Source organism: Perissodus microlepis, chromosome 11, assembly GCF_051167445.1.
Source record: "Perissodus microlepis isolate ML-2025 ecotype Zambia chromosome 11, ASM5116744v1, whole genome shotgun sequence".
NCBI classification, from domain to species: Eukaryota; Metazoa; Chordata; class Actinopteri; order Cichliformes; family Cichlidae; genus Perissodus; species Perissodus microlepis.
Genome location: NC_140471.1, coordinates 18,804,406 through 18,829,450, shown reverse-complemented (window position 1 = coordinate 18,829,450; position 25,045 = coordinate 18,804,406). Strand labels below are relative to the sequence as shown.

General features: G+C 39.6%; 1 protein-coding gene across 2 annotated transcripts in view; it reads left to right on the top strand.

Annotated features, from left to right (window-relative positions):
* Nucleotides 1-24,904, top strand: part of LOC146377574 (dynein axonemal heavy chain 11) — a 41,638-nt gene extending 16,734 nt beyond the window's left edge. Inside the window, exons 39-82 of one of the 2 annotated variants that reach the window (XM_084944046.1) lie at nucleotides 24-101; nucleotides 201-333; nucleotides 434-561; nucleotides 820-968; nucleotides 1,069-1,219; nucleotides 1,320-1,451; nucleotides 1,841-2,014; nucleotides 2,613-2,817; nucleotides 3,188-3,353; nucleotides 3,596-3,698; nucleotides 4,394-4,633; nucleotides 4,713-4,874; nucleotides 4,978-5,171; nucleotides 5,289-5,451; nucleotides 5,873-5,996; nucleotides 6,202-6,344; nucleotides 7,224-7,385; nucleotides 8,850-9,083; nucleotides 9,242-9,388; nucleotides 9,502-9,615; nucleotides 9,700-9,843; nucleotides 10,294-10,476; nucleotides 10,599-10,700; nucleotides 10,800-10,934; nucleotides 12,215-12,388; nucleotides 12,497-12,732; nucleotides 12,867-12,989; nucleotides 16,625-16,829; nucleotides 16,946-17,110; nucleotides 17,297-17,437; nucleotides 17,625-17,795; nucleotides 18,204-18,326; nucleotides 18,422-18,615; nucleotides 18,693-18,841; nucleotides 18,922-19,049; nucleotides 19,339-19,566; nucleotides 19,652-19,843; nucleotides 20,842-20,970; nucleotides 21,492-21,734; nucleotides 21,833-22,015; nucleotides 22,095-22,210; nucleotides 22,338-22,450; nucleotides 22,535-22,675; nucleotides 22,819-24,904. In XM_084944046.1, the coding sequence (XP_084800172.1) occupies nucleotides 24-101; nucleotides 201-333; nucleotides 434-561; nucleotides 820-968; nucleotides 1,069-1,219; nucleotides 1,320-1,451; nucleotides 1,841-2,014; nucleotides 2,613-2,817; nucleotides 3,188-3,353; nucleotides 3,596-3,698; nucleotides 4,394-4,633; nucleotides 4,713-4,874; nucleotides 4,978-5,171; nucleotides 5,289-5,451; nucleotides 5,873-5,996; nucleotides 6,202-6,344; nucleotides 7,224-7,385; nucleotides 8,850-9,083; nucleotides 9,242-9,388; nucleotides 9,502-9,615; nucleotides 9,700-9,843; nucleotides 10,294-10,476; nucleotides 10,599-10,700; nucleotides 10,800-10,934; nucleotides 12,215-12,388; nucleotides 12,497-12,732; nucleotides 12,867-12,989; nucleotides 16,625-16,829; nucleotides 16,946-17,110; nucleotides 17,297-17,437; nucleotides 17,625-17,795; nucleotides 18,204-18,326; nucleotides 18,422-18,615; nucleotides 18,693-18,841; nucleotides 18,922-19,049; nucleotides 19,339-19,566; nucleotides 19,652-19,843; nucleotides 20,842-20,970; nucleotides 21,492-21,734; nucleotides 21,833-22,015; nucleotides 22,095-22,210; nucleotides 22,338-22,450; nucleotides 22,535-22,675; nucleotides 22,819-23,066 (7,068 nt within the window). In that variant the 3' untranslated portion in view covers nucleotides 23,067-24,904. Of the gene's footprint in view, nucleotides 1-23; nucleotides 102-200; nucleotides 334-433; nucleotides 562-819; nucleotides 969-1,068; nucleotides 1,220-1,319; nucleotides 1,452-1,840; nucleotides 2,015-2,612; nucleotides 2,818-3,187; nucleotides 3,354-3,595; nucleotides 3,699-4,393; nucleotides 4,634-4,712; nucleotides 4,875-4,977; nucleotides 5,172-5,288; nucleotides 5,452-5,872; nucleotides 5,997-6,201; nucleotides 6,345-7,223; nucleotides 7,386-7,851; nucleotides 8,012-8,849; nucleotides 9,084-9,241; nucleotides 9,389-9,501; nucleotides 9,616-9,699; nucleotides 9,844-10,293; nucleotides 10,477-10,598; nucleotides 10,701-10,799; nucleotides 10,935-12,214; nucleotides 12,389-12,496; nucleotides 12,733-12,866; nucleotides 12,990-16,624; nucleotides 16,830-16,945; nucleotides 17,111-17,296; nucleotides 17,438-17,624; nucleotides 17,796-18,203; nucleotides 18,327-18,421; nucleotides 18,616-18,692; nucleotides 18,842-18,921; nucleotides 19,050-19,338; nucleotides 19,567-19,651; nucleotides 19,844-20,841; nucleotides 20,971-21,491; nucleotides 21,735-21,832; nucleotides 22,016-22,094; nucleotides 22,211-22,337; nucleotides 22,451-22,534; nucleotides 22,676-22,818 lie in introns of those variants that run through there. The other variant, XM_084944045.1, reaches the window with a different exon arrangement.
* The last annotated feature ends 141 nt before the right edge of the window (nucleotides 24,905-25,045 follow it).

Below are 25,045 nucleotides of genomic sequence, written 5' to 3'. Positions count from 1 at the left end.
TTTAAGCACCTTTATTTTTGAAGGTGGTGCAGCTGGAGGAGCTCATGGCTGTACGTCACTCTGTCTTTGTTGTTGGAAATGCAGGGACTGGAAAAAGTCAGGTTAGATTTTTTTTCTGTGTCACTTGCTGTCTAAATAAATGTTCAGCTGAATTTGTAACATAAATATAAATGGTAAAGTGCTGGTATTTTTATTAACAGATATTGAGAGTTCTCCATAAAACTTATGTAAACCTGAAAAGGAAGCCTGTATGGAATGACCTCAACCCAAAAGCAATAGACAGAAATGAGCTGTTTGGCTTCATCCATCCTGCAACTCGAGAATGGAAAGATGGTAAAAAAAAAAAAAGTGCATTAAAAACAAGATAGCAAAACCTCAACAAAAAGACCAAATCTCACTCTTGTTCTATGCACCCCAAATTCCTGTTTGCTAGGTTTGCTTTCATCACTGATGCGAGAGCAGGCAAACATCTCCCACAGTGGGCCTAAGTGGATTGTGTTGGATGGAGACATTGATCCGATGTGGATTGAATCACTCAACACAGTGATGGATGATAACAAGGTACCTCCCTCCTTTTCACTCATACACTATTGTAGACACATAGCAACCAAGGTGGTATAGATAGAAAAAGATGTTTCTCTCCCCTTCCTTCAGCAATCAGCTCCTGAAGTGTGAGTACTTGGAGGTTCTTTTCCACAGCAATGAATCATGCCATACTTGATGAGATATGGGGGTGTTTTCTTATCATTTGGGTAGAGTCTTGTCCATCATATTGGCCATTCAGATGTCGTAGTATTAATGTTTCACAATGTCTCTCAGGTACTGACTCTAGCCAGTAATGAACGTGTGGCGCTTACTTCATCTATGAGACTGATTTTTGAAATCAGTCACCTAAGAATGGCGACTCCTGCCACTGTGTCCAGAGCAGGTATCCTCTATGTTAACCAGCAGGACCTGGGCTGGAACCCGTGAGTTACACAGACTTCAAATTAATCTCATAGTATCTAATATCGGATACCTTTTCTGTGGTAATTTTGTGTAATCTTCTGGATTTGGGTTGCTGCTCAGGTACGTTGCCAGCTGGATTGACCAAAGAGAACGGCAGACTGAAAGAGCCCATCTCACCATACTGTTTGAGAAATACGTTCCACGTTGTCTAGAACAGATGAAAAACACTTTCAAGACAATCACTTTCATTCCAGAGATCTCTATGGTGCAGGTGCATATGACACAGAAACATGCGCAATGCATTTATTTCTTCCCTTGTATACCTCTACTGGCAGAAAACTGAAATATAATAAGCCTTTCTTTTCATTCAGACACTCTGCACTTTGCTCGACTGCCTTCTGACACCAGAAAATGTTCCTTCTGAATCCCCTCGTGAAATCTATGAGACCTATTTCACCTTTGCCTGCATCTGGGCATTCGGTGGGGCCTTGTATCAAGATCAGGTATTCATATAGTTTAATTTAGGTCAATTTTACATCATGCTGTGTACATTATAGCAGCTGTAAAGATAAGCTTTGACATGACAGTGAAATACTCTTTAGAAGTCTCTCATTCTGTGATATTTCAAAGAGAAATTAATTTTTTTTTCACAGAACTAAACATCAAGCGCAGTTAGACAGTACTATTGGTTGGTTTACTTAGTTATAGGATTATTTTTATTTACTTTTTCTAGCACTATTATTGTAAAATAAAATAATTCATTAAAAATGTCAGGTAAACGGGACAGTTTTTTCAAGAATAAGCTTAACAAATTTTGACTGATTGTAGATGGCTGTCTAAATGACATGATGTGAATTAATCCATAACATTGTATGCTTCATTGCTTCATAAGCTCTGTGATTATCGAGCGGAGTTCAGTCAGTGGTGGACCAAAGAGATGAAGACTGTAAAACTGCCAGCACAGGGAACAGTGTTCGACTATTACCTTGACCATCAAACCAGGCGGTTTTTGCCCTGGAGTGACACCGTGCCACCCTTTGACATGGACACTTGTACACCATTACAGGTAAGAGCATATGTATAAGCTGCTAGAACTCAGAGTAGATCCCTCAAGAGAGAAAGGGAAACTTTTCAAAGTGGTTTCATAAATAATTACCTTTACAATCAAAAGAAGCAACCTCCTTACAGCAAAATAACCAAAAATGAACAATGCAGTCATATTAAAAATGTATGTATGCCTCAGTGAACATAATAAGAGAGGGTAAAGTCACATCCTGAGGTTATGGCAGGGGTGCTAGAATGGATGATAGGCTTGCCACTGTGTCTGATTACCATCCAGTACTCCCTATACCAGACTGTGTGGGGGTGAAGGCATGAGCAACAAGGCTTGAGCTATCACCCACGCTCTTTTGTCTTTCTTTATGCTCCTGTGTACAGCTGTGAATGCTCCAAAGGCTCTTGCTGAGCCATAATTAGTAGGGTTTTGTTCTGAGCAAATGATGCTATTATGACAGAATAGTTGTGGCGTTCAGGGGAAATACAAGAAATTATAAATCACGCACAATTCACTGAACACATGTCTGTCAATAAATCACACTCAAAGAAAGCCATAATAAGCATGTGTGTTTCTGTTCTGTGTCTTCCTGCTGTTTCTATGATTGCAGGCTGTTCTTGTACACACAGCAGAGACCGTGCGTCTTCGCTACTTCATGGACTTGTTGCTGGAGAGGAGACAGCCAGTGATGCTTGTGGGGAATGCCGGAGTGGGAAAGACTGCACTCGTCAGGAACAAGTTAGACTGTCTGCCAGAAAGTTACATGACCACAAAAGTACCTTTGAACTACTACACCTCCTCCCTCATGTTGCAGGGTGAGTGGCGTTTTTGATTGTCATGTGGAACAGAGTAGCACATGCAATGAACTGTAGCACCACCTACTGGCAATGACTGTTAATGTCCGTGCACGACTCACTGCTTTATTTATTTACTTTATTTATATCTCTCAAAACTGCACTGTTGTACGTAGGTGTGACTTTATATTTTTCCCTAGAATGTCCTCTATCTTTCTTAACTCTAAATTCTTATTTACACCAAGTTGAGAGAGAAGCAGTATTTCGATTATCCTGTGTGTCCAATACACGTAGTGAATTGCCAGTAAAAATCTTTGATCTTTAAAAATCTTAGTTGAATTTGGTTCAGTCAATGTTTTTATTGCTGTTCATTTGTTTATTTCTGTTGCAGCGATCTTAGAGCGACCATTAGAGAAAAGAGCAGGCAGAAGCTACTCCCCTGTAGGCAACAGAAGGCTGATCTACTTTATAGATGACATGAACATGCCAGCTATGGACAATTATGGCACAGTGCAGCCTCACACACTTATACGCCAACATCTGGATTATGGGCACTGGTAAGACGACTCTGCACACACCAAGTCAAAACAAGTCAAGTCAGAGATTCTGTATAGTTTCTCTAAGGAGCACAGACAGACGTAGCATAACAGCATAGGCAAGAATAAAAAAAACATGCAAACAATATGAACAAACAGTACCTGTTTTTCAGCTGTAATTTTAAATCTCGTGACAGTTGTTTTTTTTTTTGTTTTTTTTTGATTAGCCATTGAAACCTTCTTCAATTTCCTTCTCTCTGCAGTTATGACAGACAGAAACTGACCCTGAAAGAAATACATAATACCCAATATGTTGCCTGTATGAATCCAACTGCTGGGACTTTCATTATCAACCCCAGATTACAGGTATGATAGCAGGTAAAACTGTTGTATATACCAACATAATCAATTTTTCAAAAAATATAGTTATGCAGAGCAGTGCTGATGGTTTGAGTTGTAGTTTAAATTAATCTAAATTAAAGTGGATGTGCAATAATGCACAAATCCTGCATTATCATGCTTTTTTCATTGCTTTCTAATCTCCAGAAACTGTTTTGAACCTAATCTTAAATGTTGATAAATTTAATCTCCTGAGACCCTACATGCTCATATGGGGACATTACATCTGCACCTTTTACTTTATTCTGACCTACAGTGTTTTATATTTGTTACTTACTTTTATACTTTGTTAAGCAATGGCAATTTTATTTACTTATTCTGTAAAATTAGCCCATTGTCACCACATTACAAATGTTAAAAAAAGTATGTAACAAAGTTTGTTTGTTTACTCAAATAAGAGCTCGATTTCAACAGTGCTTTATACTGTGAAGATATTATGGGAGTTCTATTTTATTGGTGTGGGACTTCATACCACTACTTAATACATACTACTGCTACTACAAAGAAAACACAATATGTGTCAAGAATGATTGCTACTTCTACATTCATACATTTGTCACAGTGTTTGGTGTTTAACAGAGCCCATTTCTAAGCAAGATGTTATCTATACACATATATACTAAACATATTTTGCAATTTTTGTGTGCCTTTGCTCTCTACAGAGGCATTTCTCTGTGTTTGCAGTGAACTTTCCTTCATGTGATGCTCAGAGGTCGATCTTCAGTCAGATCCTGTGTAGTCATCTGAAGCAGCAGCTCTTCAGTCCCCTTGTTCAGAGTAGTGCTGCAGCTGTCATTCAGGCAGCCATAACTCTTCACCACAAGATGGTTCATAACTTTCTGCCCACAGCCATCAAGTTTCACTACACGTTTAATCTTCGAGATCTGTCAAATGTCTTTCAGGTATTGCCCATAGTAAACACTCATACAACTTGACTTGTGTATTAAAAGTAAAATATTAATGATGATATGTGAAATTAAGGGCATCCTCTTCTCTGGACCTGAGAATGTGAAAGACAGCGCTGACCTGGCACAGTTGTGGCTCCACGAGTCCTGCAGAGTATACTCAGACAGACTGGTAGATCTAAAGGACCTGCAGCTTTTTCAGAAGTTCCAGTTGGAGACTATGCTAGAATGTTTTGAGGTGCAAAGCAGCTTTTGATAAACAGAATAAACTGCTGCTTTTCATCATCACATAAAAACTTTACCCATTATTATTACTATGCCTGTTTCCTGTTTTCTTCTAGGGACTGGAGGATATAAAGGTGAAAAAGCAGCCCCTCCTTTATTGCCACTTTGCCCAGATGGGTGAGAAACCCTCCTATGCCCCTGTCACAGACTGGTCTGCACTCAGCACCATCCTCACAGATGCCCTGGAAAGCTACAATGAGATTCATCCAGCCATGAACCTAGTGTTGTTTGAAGATGCCATGCAACATGTGTAAGTGGAGCTGGTTTCCATATAAATATCATAGTTATAATAAAACTATGTCATACTGGAAAAATAATATGATGTAAATATAATTAGAACTATAATGAAGAGATGTGTTATTGCCAGCTGCCACATCAGTCGTATCTTGGAAACTCCAAGAGGTCATGGCTTACTGGTCGGAGTCGGGGGCAGTGGGAAGCAAAGCCTGACTCGTCTGGCTGCCTACCTATCCTCTGTGGAAGTCTTCCAAATTATTCTGAGTAAAGGTTACACAGTCCAGGACTTCAAGGTAAATACTGATCTTGACAGATTAGACAGATTAGAGCCAAGAACATGAACCACTGTTTGACTTTCACAGGTTATGAAAATGTAGAGGAAAAAACGTTATTTAAATCAGGGTGCCTTTAAAGAATACCCAGATGAGCTTTCCTTCTCGCTGAATGCAGCATATTGATATAATTCAGTTTTGCTCAGATCCTCCAGTGATGCATAAAATAATTGTCAGATACTATTAAAAGACACTGGGCAATATTTTAATACATTATTGATGAGGCAAGCCTATCAATTTATCATTTAAAAGCCTCTTAAAAAAATCAAAGTGTTAATCATGGGATTTTAGATATCCAATTGATGAATTTATTGAACAGTTTGATCTTCATGCCACTCAATATGAATATTATCCATTCATGGCCTGTGTGGTTTTTGTGTAGATGGATTTGGCCGGTTTGTTCCTGAAGGCTGGAGTGCAGAACAAGCGTGTGGCTTTGCTCCTGAGTGACGCACAAATATCCGATGACCGGTTTCTGGTCATTATTAATGACTTTCTGGCATCAGGTGAGACCCAAACTCCAAATTAATTTACACTGTGTTGTTTCATCTGTTCACCTGACTCATATACCTGTTCGATATATGTAGCATTTTTTCTTTATGATTGTGAATTACTAAACATCAAATGCATTCAGCCTCTAAGATTGTTCTGTGTGAATATCCATCATTAGCATTTGCTAGTCTGTAATAATGACTGTGTTTTGCTGTACAGGGGAAGTTCCTGAGGTTTTCAGTGAGGAGGAGATTGAAAGTATTGTGTCTGGGGTGAGAGCTGACGTGCGAGGCCTTGGTCTTCTGGACAACAGGGAAAACTGTTGGAAATTTTTCACAGATCGAGTGGGACTACAGCTCAAGGTTTAGTCTTTCAGATTTCGTATGTTTTTTTAATCCACCAATGCATTTAAATTTAACATGTTCTGTTAGAGTTTTATTGGTAATCTGTCTTCTACAACAACTACCCCCTGATCCTTTAAAAGGTTCCAGTTATGCACTGAAGGCTGACATTAAAAAGTGAGATTATTAGCTCTGGATGAATTCAGGGCTGAAAATACACTGCATGAATTGAGTGCCCGGATCCCGAAGAACATCTGGAATAACCTCTCTCTTTTCTCATTTCAATTTTATAAGAAGCTCTTAAAAAGTGAGAATTGAAATGTTTCATTTTTGCCCTGTCTTCGTCCCCAAAACATCAGGATTGACTCCAAAAGTTAATCACCTCTAGGCTGGGTCAAATTCTACTACTGGTAAATTTATCATGCAAATCCATTCATAAATTTTGGAGAAATCCTGCTACCAAACAAACAAACTAAAATAAAGAGAAATTCTTACACATACATTAGATTTGAGCTGGGGAAATTAAAAGCACAGCTGCTGTTTAATATTACTAAATATGTTTAACAAGCTGAATTAACCAAGCCTGACAAAGTGGGGGGGTTAAAAGGAAGGAAATTCTTTTCTCAGTCACTACACATGTATGCCATCCAGCTAGTGTTTGCGCCAGGGCCTCTGGTAGCGTCACCGTCTGCTCCAGCCAACTGGGAATGTAGCTCCTGTCTATGTGCCAAGGTGTTGAAAGTGGGGGCCCAGGCTGCTGCCAGTTTCCCTTTGGAGATGCATCATTTCAATGTCTGTGACCTGTGTTGATTTTTCTTTGTGTACTCTTTGATGAAGTGTGTTTCTACTAATCTTTTAGTGCACATGGTAGACTTTCTCTCTTTGCTTTCTTCTTTGCAGGTAGTCCTGTGTTTCTCTCCTGTGGGCAGTGTTCTGCAGGTTAGGGCTCGTCACTTTCCAGCCCTCATCAACTCCACAATCATCGACTGGTTTTATTCTTGGATCCCTGAAGCTCTGCAGTCAGTCAGCTACAGGTTCATCCAAGAAGTTGAAGGCATTGAGGTCAGGCTTTTGAACCCAAGAACAATATCTCATAATCTCTTATAACTTAAGAGTTATATTCTGTACAACACAACATGTGCCAAATTACTAAAAAAACAATATCAGCTGTCAGATATGTATGCAGCTGGTACTGTATCTTGCCTAGGTTTGTCATGTACCCTGATATTCGGGACTCAGTTGGACTTTAATGAACACCTTGCAATTATTGCTGTGCAGCTGGATTAAGTTTTCCATGGATCCTTCATCATTAGTTCTCTTCTGAGGTTCTGACAAATTGCCGAACACATGCCTGGGGACTCTCACTGAGTGCAGCATATCATTGTTTTCCATCATGGCAGTGGAACGATCACAACCCAGACTCATTTATGTTAATGAGAGAAGAGTGATTAAGCACATAACGACCCTCTAAGGTGGCACAGCTGTCACAACCAGGAAGCGTCATCACATATGTGAACATGTGCCAGACCATTACTTTCCACTCTTGAGTGTTGTGCATGTTCATGTGCAGGCGTGTCTTGTTGTAATAGTAGCTGTAGTGCTTAGAAGTTGTGTGATGATGATGATGACGACGACGATGATGATTAGGGGATGTTGCAGCTGTAGTAGATTAGTGCACAAGGGTGGAGGTAGGACTAAAGTTCTCCTGTAACCAAAATATATGTATGAGAGCTTAAATAGTATAATCAAATCAAATGAAAAGTACATCTTTATAGGTGCAGAGGAGAAGAAACCAAAAACAATGTGAAACTGTACATGTAAAGTAATTTATTAAACCATTGTTAATGATTGTTTATCTTCTTAAAGAGGCAGGACTGCAAGAAATGAAATGATCATTCATTTAAAGTTAGAAATGCACAACCTGCTAATAGTTGTTACACAAGGCCAATCAGAGAGTTTCTGTCGCATCTCAACAGAGCACAGCACGCTTTGTCAAGTGCATTGTGTCAGATCTTAATTAATAATGATTTTTTTCCCTGTGGCTCTGTGATCATTAACAATGGCTTTTTGTGAGTTATGGTCAGGTTTGATCCTTGTATTCTCTGATCATTTGTTTTTGCTTTAATTGATCACTAACTGTGTGATTAATGCAGGCTGTGTGTCATTGTGTGCCGTATGATGAATACCAAGTCAGGATGTAGTATTATGGCCACAGTAGATGGTGTTTATAAAGTTGGAGGCCACCAGATATAATGTAAGCAGTGTGCATGTTTTACAAGCTTGCACGTCAGTGGTCTAAACACATTATTTTCACAGAGGTTTCAAAGCATAATCATTTCTGCTAGCTGCACCTAAATTTCAGATTGAGTAAGTCAGGGCCGGCCAAGTAAGATGGCAAAACTTGTAGATGAATTCAAAATTTATGAAGATAATATTTCAGTTCCCATCAGGCCTGGGATGTTAAACTCCACTCAATCCAGCTCACCCTGTTCGCCCCTCTCCCCCCTTGTCTGCTTATTTTTACAGCCTGCCGTCCAGGAATCCATCAGTCTTTTCATGGCCTATGTTCACACTAGTGTCAACCAGGCAAGTGAAAAATACCAGCGCAATGAGAAGAGGTACAATTACACCACCCCCAAGAGCTTTCTCCAGCAAATCACCCTGTACAGAAACCTTCTGGAGAAAAGCCGGGCTCAGCTTCAGCACAAGATGAACCGACTCGACAGCGGCCTTCAGAAACTCCAAACCACTGCTGCTCAGGTAAATCTTTAATCTGCACTGTAGGCGACTGATTTCTGGGCAAGAGATGTTAGGCTAAGGTAAACAACAGACAGTACTTCCTTTTTTATGCTTTTCTATGACATTAAGTATTTCACATATTGAAGTATTGTGAGTATGTTTCTTTCTTATATATACAGGTTGAAGATCTAAAAGCTAAACTTGCATCCCAAGACGCTGAACTGACCCTTAAAAATGAGAACATCGAAGCTCTGATTGCTAAGATTGGACAGCAAACTGAGAGGGTGAGCAGCAAGAGAGAGGCTGCAGATGTTGAAGCACAAAAGGTGACTAGTCCTGTCACATATTATATAACACACATTCTTTGGCATTGCACTCTACATACCACATTGTTAAATAGACATGTGGAATCCAATTTGTTATGGTTGCTTTTGTGCAGGTTGCTGTGATCCAGGCAGAAATTGCTGTCAAACAGAAGGAGTGTGAAAACGACCTATCCAAGGCAGAGCCGTTACTGGCAGCCGCCACAGCAGCACTGAACACCCTCAACAAGGTACTAGATTTTATCAGACTAGACAGAATTACGTAAAAATTTGCAGTCTTTCTCAATATATGATGTTATATAATATTCTTTCAGGTGAATCTTACTGAGCTGAAGGCCTTTCCAAACCCCCCGGCAGCAGTAATCAATGTAGCAGCAGCTGTGATGGTCCTGCTGGCCCCTCGTGGTCGAGTGCCTAAGGATCGGAGCTGGAAGGCAGCGCGGGCCTTCATGGGCAAGGTTAAGCCATCATCATGTCAATTGCATCTGCCTGATTAATGTCAATCTAATTTGTGAGTGGGCCTTGACCCTGGCCCTGCCCAACTCCAGTGCTCACATTACAGCTGGATGGCTCTATGAATATGCTCACTCACTGGTGGAGCAAGTGTGCAAACCTCCCTCCTCTGCTTCTTGCTTCTGTTAATGCAAGTGTGACTGGAAAACGTTTAGTTTTAATTGCATTTGATTAATTATTTTAGGGTATCACTTTTAAAATTTTTCACCACAGGACTTAATCCTAAGAATTGTTGATGAGAGGAATCAAATATAACCCTCATTTTGTGGGACTTTCTCTTTTGTAAGCAAAGAATTAAGTTGTTTGAAGTGGTTGTGATTCGCAACATGCTCTATGTGTTCCATTTTCAGCCTTCATCAAATGCTGTCTCATTTGTTTTGGTTTTTGTGTGTCAGGTGGATGATTTCCTGCAGGCCTTGATGTCGTATGATAAGGAGCACATCCCTGAGTCATGCCTGACTGTGGTGAAACAAGAATATCTGAGAAACCCAGACTTTCACCCTGATCTAGTTTGGACCAAATCTACAGCTGCAGCTGGTCTTTGTGCCTGGACCATTAATATTGTGAGATACTACGAGGTCAGCCATTGCATTCAAATAAACTCTAAGGCAGTTTCTTATGTTTCCTATGAGAAATCTTATTCTTCATTTTAAAGGTTTTTTTTCACACATGCTGTATTTATTTTTTATTTATTTTGCAGATCTATTGTGAGGTGATTCCAAAAAGGCATGCCTTGTCACAAGCTAATGCAGAGCTAGAAACAGCAACAGCCAAACTGTTGGCACTTCAAAAGAAGTTGGCAGTGAGTACAATGTTATTTTTACCTAAGTCACTCAGTCTAAATGCTGCATTTTCTTTATCGTTTTTAATTTGCATGGCTTCCTTCTTTTTGTTTCTATAGGATCTTGATGCCAGCCTCCAGAGCATAACAGCTCAGTATGAAATGGCTACAGCTGAGAAAATCAGTTGTCAGGAGGAGGTGATGCGTACCACCCAGACCATAGAGCTGGCCAACCGACTAGTCAAGGGCTTAATGGTAAACAAGGGGAGATAGAGGAGTTTGGTCGTGTCATTGGGGCTGACCTGGCATACAGTTAACTGTCAATTTGCTGGAGATATGCATGGAGAGGTGCTGGTAATAGAATTGCATCAGTAATCTGGACTGGAAGTTGTTATGTCCTGGCAGGATGGCCTGACAGTTGTGTGAGCAGATCAGGCAAAGGGAGATTTTACAGCCCAGCCCAGCAGCATACCGGGGACTTGTGAGACAGGTAGAGAGGGCTGGACAACTGAAAACGCATGGCTGAACTGGGCAACTGGCTGGCTGAGCAGTTTCCAAATTGAGGAGTGAAGAGAAATGGCAAGAGGTCTACACTAACACTACCCTGTGTCTGTGTGGTAGATGTGTGAGCACTTCTGAGCTTGTCCAAAGAGTAAAAAATTATTTCTTCAGAAGTTTTTTTTTTTTCAATTATTTGAAAAAGTGCAGATGGGAAATTATGGAATGTGGATATGTGGAGAATATAAATGTCGATAGCTGCATATTTATGTAGCTGGTTTAATATAATATTCAACTTTGCTGCATTCCTTTGCATGTCTTTTTTTAGTCAGCCAAATCTTTATCTTTATGGATGCTAATATGAAATAAAATATGGTCATTTCAGTGGCCATTTTGCAAGTTCGACTTCCTTATTCCAGAAAATAAATGCGGTTTGCATGGAACAGCTTGGCTTTTAAGCATATCAAGATAAATGTTTTGTCTTTATGGCATTGACCTGGAAGCAATAGTGTACAGACTAATAAATCAGGCCGTCTATATTTAATCATTAACTTACCTCAAAGCCTCAACAGCTGTTGGAAATTAACAATGTCTCACCCCAGACTGAGTGATATTACAGGCAATCCATAATACATTAGAGTAAAATTATAGTGATTTTTAACTGTCTGAGAATTTATTATGTGACATATTCTAGATCCACAGCCCCTTGTAAGAAAATGCCATGCGTGATTTATTGTTGTAGGCTGTCACAGTCACAGTATTGAAGGTTTAAATGAATGCTAAATTGATGCCGAGTGAATCTACAGCCAAACACCCAGAGTTATTGTAAGGGAATTTCAGTTGTATGCTTTACTGCTTACATCTTCTTAGTTTGCATGATAAATGTGAGCAGTGGGAAGCTGCCTAGGGTGCACATAATTCAGAAGCACAGATTGTTTACTTTTTGATGTAAATGGTCATGAGATGGACTGCTCTCTTTGGTATTTTGTGTGTATTTTTTAAAGATGATATTGAAGCTTGCTGTTTGTGTCTTATAGTCAGAGAAGGAGCGCTGGTCCCTGAAAATTGTCCAGTTTGAAAAGCAAAAGAAAACCCTGTGTGGTGATGTGCTCCTCACGTCAGCATTTGTCTCCTACATGGGTTACTTTACCAGCCAGTATCGTGTGGAGCTTTTTAACAACAAGTGGATTCCTTTCCTTAGATCTCTGAAGGTAAGCAACATACTTTCACTACCATCCTTCTTTCTCTGAGTCTGAACTGGAGTGCACAGCCACCAGTGCTTGAACCAAAATGACATCATTCCTGTGTTTCTGTTCCAGGTCTCTGTACCCCTGACAGACGGCCTGGATCCAGTCCTCATGCTTACAGATGATGCCACCGTGGCTGCTTGGCATAACCAGGGCCTGCCAAATGATAGGATGTCTATTGAGAACGCGGCCATCCTGACCACCAGTGAGCGTTGGCCACTCATCATCGACCCACAGCAGCAGGGCATCAAGTGGATCAGAAATCAGCTAGCGTCAGAGCTGAGGGTGGTGCAGCTTGGACAGAAAGGGTGAGAAGCGGTAAATTATTGTCAGTTTTGCTGTCACAGTGTGATTGTATTACTCGTGCCAGTGAGTGCTTGTGAAACTTAAAAATTTGCAGCTCCAGTCATGTTTCTTTTTCTTGTTTTTTCTTTCTATACAGTTGTTTAGATGTGATTGAACAAGCTCTTGTCTTTGGGGAAACTGTCGTGATAGAGAACCTGCCAGAAAAGGTAGACCCGGTTCTGGAGCCTCTACTAAGCAGGAAAACTATTAAACGAGGAAGGTTGGTACTAAAACATGAACAGTACACGTTTAAGCATTTTTTTAGCTTGCAAAGATCATTAAAAAAACCCCACTACTGCTCTGTTACGTAGCATTGGTGTTGTTGCACGCCAAATAATGCTTTAAATCAATATGCGGTTTTTGCATCACCATTCCTTCATAAGTCGATATACCCACAACTTGTCCCAATGCATCTGTCGTGTGAGACAATAGAAGCACATTTGCCAGATGGTTGAATCTCACTGAGCTTTGAAGCACCAGTAAGACATGTCTGAATGCATTATTATTGCCTGCTCTTTAGATTATAAATGAATTTTGCAGCACATCGCCTGAATCCCTGAGGCCAACGTATTGATTGGCCCCTCAAGACTGGTGATGGATGTATATTTGTGCGTTCATATTCTTTAGGTGCAATGAATATTGAACAGCTTAGCCTAAGCGTAAAGGCTGAATTCAGGACAGTCATGGTTATGTAAAAAGACTCCTGTCTCCTACAGAAAAATGGCATCTAACACAATAAATTCATAAGTCGTCCATCATCATGAAAGACTCAAGTCAGCTTCAGTAACTTAACTAAACACTGTAACTGTAGGTGGTTTGCCCGTATTTGTCTCCATACTGTACCTTTAGAGCAATTATGGACTAATTTATACATTTACACTACATTTGGATTTCTTTTAACCAGAGTGGGGTCATATTTGTGAATTATATCATTAAGTTTGTCAAATAGTGCTGCTATTTAAATTTATTTACTGAAAATGAAAAATTAATATCATATAAAGAAAATGTATATCATAGTGTCCTAAACAATCCAGTGTCTTTATAGTCATGGTTAGAGTTACTTTCAAGTCTCTCTTGGCAGTCTTGCCTTTCAGTTACTGCAGTATTTTATTGCAATCTCAGCTTATCTACATTTTCTACATTATGGTTGACTAAAGTGAGGTAAGCACCATTTAGTACTATAACAACTCTCACACACAAACAGGACTCACATCCATCAATAAATCCACTAAGTTAGACCCTCAATTCCAGCCCAACAGGTGGTGGCAGATGGCTGCCCCTCCATGAACCTGGTTCTCAATCTGATTCAGAATCAGAATACTTTATTAATCCCTAAGGAAATTATGTGGGTTCTGCAGGAGGTGTCTTCCTGTTAAAGGGGAGTTTTTCTTTTCCACTGTTGCCAAAGTGCTAGCTCATAAGGGTTTTTGTGATTGTTGCAGTTTTCTCTGTTTTCTTTGTATTCTTGTAGGGTCACTGGGTCAACCCACACAATATAAAGCATCTTGAGGCAACTGATGTTGTGATTTGGTGCTATATAAATAAAACTGAATTGAATATAATAAGTATAATAGGTATTGCTTTATTGTGTGTGAAGCACTGGAGACAAGTGAACTGTTTAGTTCTTAATTTAATTACTGATTTGTTGTCTGGTCTTGCTGCTCCTCACTCTCTGCATTCTAGCAGTCTTGGCTTAGTCAAGCTTTTCCTTGATGAACAGATGTGCCTTATTGGCTGTAGTGTGAATCTGTTTTAAGCATACAAAGCAAGAAATGCATATTTCACTGAAATTTGTTAATTTTTGTGTTTTGTTTTTTTTGTTTGTTTGTTTTTGTTAAACATTTAGATGTTTATATTTTTGGCTTGGTGTTGTTATAGTCCTTAGTTTGAAAGTGATGGATCTAGCTTCCAGGTCTGAAAAGTGAGCTAGTGTTGGAGTTTTTTCTAATGGCCAGCAGCAAGTGAACTTCTGGTTGGAAAAGAAGAAAATATCCACTTGTATAAAATTACCCTCTGGTTCCTTTGGTCGGTAACCTCAGTAAACACCTTCATGATGAATTTACGAGCTGAATGTGACACAACATCAAGTAAATTTGGTAAATTATGGTCCCCATTAGAGTCAAAGAGGAGGATAAAGCAGGATATTATAATAGGTCTCTACAATATGTGTGTGCACTATGTTCAGTTTCTCATTTAGTTCCACCTCTCCTCTCCATCTTGTGTAGTTTCAGAAAATCAATATGCAGAGAGCAAAAATGTCAAGTTCATGGCTTTACAATCGGAGTTTACTAACTTGTGTGTGTCATCAAAGTGGTTACATCCATTTTTAAATATAGAATTTCTTTACTCAGTAATGATATTTTACATAAAACATTATAACTATAACTATATAATTTCTGGCATAAACATAATAACATACACAACCTCATAAAATAAATAAAATCATTATAAAATTAGTACTTACTAATATTAGCAAATATTATTAGTAATCACCAGAGTTTAATTAATTAACAATTTAATGTTTGTAAGCAATGGCTATTCTAAAAAGCCACCAATTAAGTTAATAGCAATTTGAAGCAGTCAAATCTTTTTGCAAAATCATCGTCCCTGTGAATTCTTTTGGCGGTGATACTCGTGCATTTGTAGTTCACTAATAATTAAAGCTTTGTTACAACGATACGGTGACTTTTATTAAAAGGTGGTTGTTATTATTATTATTATTATTATTATTATTATTATTATTATTATTATTATTATTATTATTATCATCATCGTCATGATTTAAAAAAAAAAAAAAAAAAAAGACAAATCTCTCTGATTTCAAACTCGGTTTTTCAAACACGACCACTATTCTGGTGAAAATTTCCAAACCACTGGTGTCACTAAAGTAGCTGCTCTGCAAATACCTCAGTTACCAAAGAAAAATACAGTAAATTCCATAAACTGGACAAGCAACAGCAGAATAAATAGAAAATACGACATATTGACGTCCTGCTTTGATCTCCTACTCAGAAATGTTTACATCTTTCTTGCTCTGATATTTGTAAGACCATGAATATTGAATATTCGGGCGACTGTTCATCGAGCGTCTTTTGAAGCCCTGTCTGTCCAGGCGTAACAATTCATCATAGTAAATCTGATTATAAGTTTATCCCTTGTAGATGACCCACACGCTTGTTTCTGTCGATGATTAATACAACCTGCTGGGGCGGCCATGATGGATCTCGTAGGTCTCCACAGCTGAAGTTCATTAATAATTGGAATGTTGTAGAGTGTGAAGTAATGAATACTAATTATTCCTTTCATGGCTGACGGAAGACTACAAGCCAATCCATCAGCAAGGACTTTAATTTGGTGGAGTAATGGTTCTATCAATAGTACATTAATTCTGGCTTGTGAAGATATAGAGTTGAACCAGACCCAGGCCATGAGGAACCTGTGCCATAAAAATTGGGGCCTTGCCTGACATCTAAGGGGTAATTAGAGATAAATGAAAAGCCACCAGGTTCGTCAAGCCACTGCTAATTTAATTGAAATGCAGGAACAGATAAATATTGGCCATGATAATCTTTCATATTTACTCAAGAATATTTGTCTATAGGGTAAGTGACATTTGGAGCCAAACTAAAGTTGTAGGGCAAAAACAGAAGTGCAGTTCAGACCATCTTCATCATAATCATGGCTTTCTTTTTTTAAGTACACTTCCTGCCAGGTAACAAGTCTAACAAGTGGGTATGATACCAGGCTGTCTTCTTTTTATCACTTACTTCTATAATCTAAATAACCAACATGCTGTTGAGGCCTCATTGTCCTTCAGACTAAATAAATAAAAATATTTGTGGTCCTATTATCCAGGTACATTCTAATTGGAGGCAAGGAGTGCACGTACAACAGTAATTTTAAACTCATTCTTCACACCAAGTTGGCCAATCCACATTTCCCTCCTGAGCTCCAGGCCCAGACCACCCTGATCAACTTCACCGTGACTCCTAAGGGCCTGGAGGAGCAGCTGCTGGGACAGGTAGTCTCTCGGGAGAGACCTGATTTGGAGGAACTAAAGGTAATCCACAGAAAGTTACATTCTTTTTGGAGTAAAGCATTTTGTCTACATGATAATCCTTAATACCTGATAGGAAAAATGTGCAGTTTTGAACTGTTCTGAGTACATTTTCCAAGACGAAGCTGACCACGCAGCAGAACCACTTCAAGATTGAGCTGAGAAGGTTTGAAGATGACCTGCTGAGTCGCCTCTCCGCAGCCCATGGTAATTTTCTAGGGGATATTTTTCTGGTGGAGCAACTTGAGAATACCAAGACTACAGCCGCGCACATTCAGTGCAAGGTAAGGTTATTTTTCTTTTTGTTGTTTTTTTGTCACTCGGTTGTTTTTTTGAATGTCATAAACAGCAAGCACCTCATTTTATTGCATTAGCTGCAAATGATGTGTAGTTAGGAATAAGTGTAATGAGAGGGTTTTGGAGCATGACTGAGAGCCTAATAGCTCATTTTGTGCAATTGGATCTCACAGGTGGTGGAGGCCAGAGAGAACGAGAGAAAGATCAACGAGGCTCGAGAACTATACCGCCCAGCAGCTGAGAGAGCATCACTCCTCTTCTTTATCATCGACAACCTCAGCAAGATTAACCTGATGTACCAGTTTTCTCTCAAGGTGAAACCTTTACCCCTGAAGTGCTCTTAGAGGACAGATATCGCTTTGTGGTTTTTGCAATTATTATTTCTCTTCAAGGTACAATCTTTATGTAAAAATGAGCTTAAACATGTCCCTCTATACCAGATGTCAGTCCAAAAAAACTTGTTTGCATACACATGGTGTCCTCTTTTTTGTTGCATTCCAGACCTTTAACTCGGTGTTTATTAAAGCAATGGAGCGTGCCGAATGGGATGAGGATGTGAGGACCAGAGTCCACTCCCTCACTGAGGCCATCACCTATTCTGTATTCCTGTACACCAGCCAGGGCCTGTTTGAGAGAGACAAGTTAACCTTCTTGTCACACACTGCCTTCCAGGTGAGGGACTCAGGACCGCCTCAGAGGTGGGGCCTCCTGTCATCCTCATCAATCAAAGTACTTTTCTTCCCCCACATTAACTTCAATTAAAAGCAGTCAGGAATACCATACGCTGCTATTGATTACCTCTCACACCTTGCACCGTGGCTGCTGCTCACACAGTTGGTTCTGACAAGGGGGCTGGTTCTGATGGCATAATGCAATTATCTGTCATTGCACCAACTGTTTTCATCTTGGAAACTGTGGCACTCTGAAGGCTGTCCTTCATGTGGCTATTTCACATTCAGAGGCCTGTAAAAGTTTACCCAGCACCATTTCCTGAGTTTTCCCATTTTTATTTCAGTAGCCGTGGAAATTCTATCAATAACAGAGAGCTCATAATAAACTGCTTTTGGTACTTCTCCTCAGATTCAGCTCAAGGAGAAACTGATTGATATGCAGGAATTAGACTTCCTGCTGCGCTATCCCGTGGAGGCAAGCAAAGTTAGTCCAGTGCCGTTCCTCTCTATGTCTGCCTGGGGGGCCATTAAGGTACAGTAAATATTAAGATGACGCATTCGACAAATGAAAAGTTCATATTTTCACTCTTTTTAAGTGAAGTATCAATGTGTGTTTCTTTGTTGCAGACAATTTCTACAATTGAGGGCTTCAGTGGACTTGACAGAGACATAGAGAGCTCACCGAATCGCTGGAGGAAGATAGTTGAGTCCAGCTGTCCTGAAAATGAAAGGCTTCCTCAAGACTGGAAGAATACGAATTCCCTCCAGAGGCTGATTATCCTGAGAGCTCTTCGCCCTGACCGGATGACCTACACACTAAGGTGAGTAAACTCACTAAAGCACATTTGTGTTTCTAGTTATTGTACACAACTGAGCTTTTGATGATGTCTCCTGGCAGGAAATTTGTAGAGGAAAGCATGGGAGCTAAGTATGTGGACAGTGCCAGGCTGGAATTTGAGAGGCTGTTTGAAGACAGCGGTCCCTCAACACCTGTGTTCTTCATCCTCTCACCTGGAGTGGATCCACTCAGAGATGTAGAGAAACTTGGTATGATGTATATTCTTTGTTAGTTACAAATCCTGTATTGTTATTTATGCTCAGATTTTCAAAATTTCCTTTGTGTGCAGGTTTAAAACTGGGATTTTCCATTGACCAGGGAACTTTGCACAATGTGTCCCTGGGACAGGGGCAAGAGATAGTGGCTGAGAGGGTTCTCAGAAATGCCTCTAAACATGGACACTGGGTCATTTTGCAGGTAGGGAATCCTATTATTCAATGATTGCAGCAGTTCCAGCTGGCTTATAAAGCACCTAATGATATTATCTAACTCCCGGAGCAGGGGAAATAAATTTGGTTCAATAAAAACCATAATTGGCTAGATCAGCTCACTAAATGGCTCCTTTAAGGCGAAGTCTGTAGCCAAGTAAATCAGTGGTTTCCTATCAGAACACAGAGACACAGTTTTCATGGCATTTACTATGAAATCAAATTTACGCACAAATTCTATCAACCTGTTACATATTCTACCTTATTTTGATGCTCAGAATGTACACCTGGTGGCTCAGTGGCTGCCCTCTTTGGATGCTCTTCTGGAGACAACAGCAGTAGACAGTCACCCCAGCTATCGGGTTTTCATCACCGGAGAACCCGCGCCATGTCCTGAGCAGCATGTAATCCCCAGAGGCATATTGGAGAATGCCATCAAAATCACCAACGAGCCACCCACCGGCATGAATGCCAGCTTGCACGCAGCCCTCAGCAACTTCAGCCAGGTAAAATGGAAAATATGCTTTATTTCTAATATGCTTAGACTGTAGTAGTCACTGAAATCTTCACTTGTTTTCTTTCTCCTTTCAGGACACTCTGGATATGTGCTCCAGAGAACAAGAGTTCAACTCGATGCTCTTCTCCCTCTGCTTTTTTCATTCCTGTGTAACGGAGCGCCGTAAATTTGGCCCACAAGGGTGGAATAACAACTACCCCTTCAGCACGGGGGACCTAACAATCTCAGCTAATGTCTTGTACAACTACTTAGAGACCAACACAAAAGTATGTTTAGCACTATTTTCTACAGCTAAACTGACATTTTAAGTTTTATTTATTTTAATTTAGCATTTCGATTACTGTAATACAACTTTTAATTTGTTTTTGCAGCTACCTTCTTTGCCGGCTAAATTTATAATGATAATGGTACTTAGCATTGGCATTTCTAACAGACAGTAATGTTGAATTACTGCAGTGTCTCCAATTACTTATTGAAATCTTTTGTCCCACTGTTATTTGTGAAAAATGTTCATTCCCATCTTTTTTTATTCCACATTTCTTCTCTTATAACTATGAACGCGCAACCTGTAATTTAGCTTTATTTCACAAAGACAAAAAATCCATTCTTAAGGTGCTGCTCCCCTCACAACTGCTAATGCATTGCTCTTAGGACTCCTATTACTCTGGTCATAACCAATTATGTCTCCCAGGTATTCTGCCCTCCAAAAACGAATGTCCTTCATTATGTTAACCAAACAGTAACCTGTATGTGCGTATACAGAGAATTCATTAGGAGGGCAATGAAGCGTTATCCTAAATGTAATTACATGCAGCCAATGTGACAGTTCACAACGCTACATAAGTGATCACTGCAATTAGAGCTGATGAAGGAAGCAATTTGCAAAACAATACAGGTACAAATGATTGTGAACCTACAGCTTTTGTAATTTGTTATGAATCACAGCTTCTTTTCTTCCTCCTTCACCCTCACTGATCACAATCTCCCGCTGTGGAAAAGACTCTTCTGTTGCACTTTAGATCAGTGTGTATAAGAAACATAATTTTGCTATATTTCCCTACTGTTGTCATTATGAAAAGTAGCCTATCTCGGAGGTTGTTTGCTTAAAGTTTAAAAACAAAAAAAACTTTTTTTATCAGGAAAATAGAAACATGTCTCTATAACAGAACAGAAATGAACCCTGGGAATAATTTTAATAAACCTACCACGATGCATTCGTGTCTTATATTTGCAATATGATTTTAGTCAATAACATCTATTGCAGTTCATGCAGGTGCCTTGGGAGGACTTGTGTTATCTGTTTGGAGAGATCATGTATGGAGGACACATTACTGATGTCTGGGATAGAAGACTGTGTAAAACTTACCTGCAGGAATTTATGCATCCTAAAATGGTAAGGCAGAGGTGATGTAGCCTAATTTGTTCACATCTTCTTCTTTATGTTTTTTTTTTTAAACAAAAGTGTCACTTTTGAAATGTATTTCACTTCATTTAATAACGTCTGCTCATTATTTGGGTACAAACTTTTATCTGGAGTTGTGTTCAATTTTATGATGACAGGCTAATCCATAGCTGTGTAGCTGTTTTGAGTTGTTGTCAAGGTAAAGGGTGCCCCCTGGGGGTGAAATACTAAACTGCAGTTTTGCATGTAATACCAGTCTAGGTTTTCTGTTTCTTTAGACATTGTGCTTTTGTGACAGATACTATTAAGGGTTTATTTCATATATTTTTTCTTTTGGAGATTTCTCTTCCAGTACTTTTTCCTGAAACTGCATTTTGAAGAATGTTTTGTTGTGCCTGCAAGAAAAGGCTTGCACTTGTATATTGTCCATGATATTAACATATAAAATACATGCTTAGCTTTTTTTAATTTTAATTTTTTTGGTCTTTGTGTTATGAATTTTCAATTCCTAGTTTGAAATGGATCTCTCTCTGTGTCCGGGGTTCCTGTCTCCTCCGTTCTTGGACTACACTGGTTACCACCACTATATTGACGAACATCTCCCCTCCGAGAATCCCACTTTGTATGGTCTCCATCCAAATGCTGAGCTTGAGTGCCTCACTGTCACCTCAGACAACCTCTTAAAGGCTCTGTTGGAACTGCAGCCACAGAACTCTTCCAGAGGAGAGGGAGCAGCTCAGAGCACAGAGGAGAAGGTCTGCATGCAGAAAGAATCATTATGGGGGAGGAAAAAAAACTGCTGAGGGTGCAGGGACCTGTCTATATCACTAACCCAGTTTATTGTATTTCTTAGGTCACGTCAATAATTGAAGACATCCTTGACAAGCTTCCTGAGGAGTATAACATGGCAGAGATTATGGCAAAGACAACAGAGCGAAACCCGTACATCTTAGTTTGCTTTCAGGAGTGTGAGCGCATGAATCTTCTGTTAGCTGAGATAAAGAAGTCCCTTCATGAGCTGGCTCTTGGTCTGAAGGTACCATAAACACAGTGACTGCCAGCAAGGTGCTTTACTGTTATTATTATAGCATTAAAAAGCATTTCTCTGTCCACAGGGCGAACTCACTTTCTCCTCCAGGATGGAGAATCTGCAGTCTTCACTGTTCATGGAGCAGGTCCCAGACTCCTGGGCCAGATTGGCTTATTCCTCCACTAAAACACTGGCACAGTGGTAACTTATGAGTCAACCTATTATATGCTAATTTTTCTTACTTCTTAAATAATCCCTTATAGGCACACTCTAAAAGCTTCTATTAATGATCTTCCTAGTTTTTTATTAACAATTATTTATTCTTTAGGTTGAACGATCTAATGTGTAGCTGCCACGAGCTCGACAGCTGGACTCAAGATTTTGTCCTACCTGCAGTTGTTTGGCTTTCGGGGCTCTTTAACCCTCAGTCCTTTCTTACCGGTGAGGACTAAATGAAGACAACGATTAATATTACCATATGTGCACCGGTAGAACCAGAAATATTAACATAGTCATATTTTACAGCTGTGCTGCAGAGTATTGCTCGCAAAAACAAGTGGCCCCTGGACAAGATGACCCTGAGCGTGGATGTAACAAAGAAAATGAAGGACGACTTTGGGCATCCTCCACGGGAAGGAGCCTACATCCACGGACTCTTCATGGAAGGTCAGAATAATTAACCTAGCAGTAGATCCTGCTGTAAATTATCTAGATTTTTCACAGTATTTTGCTGCCTGTGTCTTGGTAAAATTATTGTCTTGTAAGTATAATTGGTCAAACCCACAGTGCAACATGTGTCTTTGTGTTAGGAGCACGTTGGGACACTCAGGCTGGAGTCATCTCTGAGGCGGTTTTGAGAGAACTGACGCTGGCCATGCCTGTGCTGTATGTTAGAGCTGTGCCCGCAGAGGAGCGGGACATCAGTAACACTTTTGAGTGTCCAGTGTACCGCACCAAGCAGCGTGGACACACTTATGTGTGGACCCTCCGCCTCCGAACCAAACAGCCAGCTACCAAGTGGATTGTAGCTGGAGTGGCTTTGTTGCTGTCTGTGTGAAATTCAGTATTCAAGTATTACTGCAGTGTAAGAGCAGTATGTTTTTAAACAGTATTGGATTATGTGTCATTATAGTTTTACCATGTTTAGTTACTTTAACACATTTCTAATCTTGTATTTGTGTTGTCAGTATTTGAGTGTGTATATACTGCATGTTGTAGATAAAGTAAAGTAAACAAGTAAAAGCAGATAGCCAGTGTTAAACCTGTTGTGTTCGTGTCCTACACTGTTGAACATCTCCCTTGAGCCTGGGTGTGATTTGTTGGGAGCTTATGTCTCCATTTTAGACCATGTAATTCTGGATGGGGAGCATATTTTATTGGAAGGTCAAGATTAAAAAAGCTCTCTGGCTGCCCTCTACTAACTGAATGATACACAATGCTGTCTGGAGGGGATCCTGGACAGAATTCCCAGGAGATGATGTGCATGGTTGCTATTGACTTTTAAATGAGGTGCATTTGACATTGACCTTTTGTACGGCAGAGGCAGAATACTAACAGACTAGTGTAATTCATTCAGCCAAACTCGTTGGAAAAACCCATTGAAAGACACTGATAGCTTTGTATGAGAAAGCAACACATTAGATTACCCATCCTTTATCTGCCTCCACTCTCTGTTAACATCTGATGAACCTACTATGCAACAAACAAAGCTAAAGAAACAGTCATTTTAAGTAGAAGGTTATTGTTTTAAATGGATTTAATCAGGATTAATTGAAAACCGAGAGGACGTTCAGACTAAAGTTTGTAGTTATGGATACATGTCTGAGGTGTTACTATTTATATGCAGTGATTCATATGATTTAAAGTCTAATGTATGTCAGGGATATAATGAGGTAGAGTCAAGGTTAAGGCCATGTACTACACTGAGAAAAAACAGATGTGTTAAAGGAGATTTAAAAAAATAAGACAGGTGCCATATTATCTGCTAAAAATAAAATAACATTATGACGCTTAATTTACTGCAACTAAATCGCGGTGTTGTTTTTTTTCTGAAGGGGTGGGGGCGTCAAACTCTTGTCTACTCAAATAAGATTTTCTTCAACACTAATAACGGCTGTGCTGCTCCTAATTTCTCCCTGCAGCCAAAGTGGCTGTAGACAGACAAATGGAGGCTGGAGGATTGATTCTGTGTATTGTATTGCACGAGGGGGGGAAATGAAGAACCGTTCTTCCTGTAGTTTCTCTTCATCTGCCTTCTCTTCCTCCCATTAGCACAGCACAGCAACTAGCCAGTCATTTGGCGACAGGGAAATGATACAGTGCTCGTAATGTTTGGGAGGAAATGGCAGGGTACGGGGCCGGGCTCAGCAGGGGTCGTGCCTCAGATAAGGCATGTTAAAGGCCAAGCAGGACACCTGTTTAAAGTCAGAAAGGGCATCTGGGTCACCACTCTGCCTTACAGCACCAAAAGAAGACATTGTGTTTGGTATTTTTTTTTGTTTTTGTCTTGAAAAAAATCTAAAGGAAAATATGAAATCAAGTCTAGTTTCCTCGCAGTATTATGAACAGCTTTAAAAATGTTATAGTTTATGATGTTAAATGATGTCTCTGCTCTGTGGAGCCTTAAAATAAAAAGCTGCCTATGACCAAATATTTACTTTGACAAATTGTCACTATCTTTTTGTTATATTCATTTTTACATAATGGCATGGGGTTGCAAAGCTGAGATAAAAATGTTATAATTTGTACTGTTTAGTCTGCTACAGAGCAGAAAATTGCAAAAGCTTAAAGCCACATTTTAAGCTTTGAATGGTTCAAGGTTTGCCTCCAGGACTTACACGTCACTTTCTTGTCCCTTATGAAACAATCCCATACTTTGTTGTCACATTAGGTAATAAACACATAAAAATGAGAAATTTTAAGACCAATCTTTTCCTTTTTGTCCTTTTTCTATATTACGTGTATGTTTTCACTGACTCTCGACGTATGATTCAGCTCTGATCCTTCATTCTTTGTTAAAAACCATTGGTTGTGAGA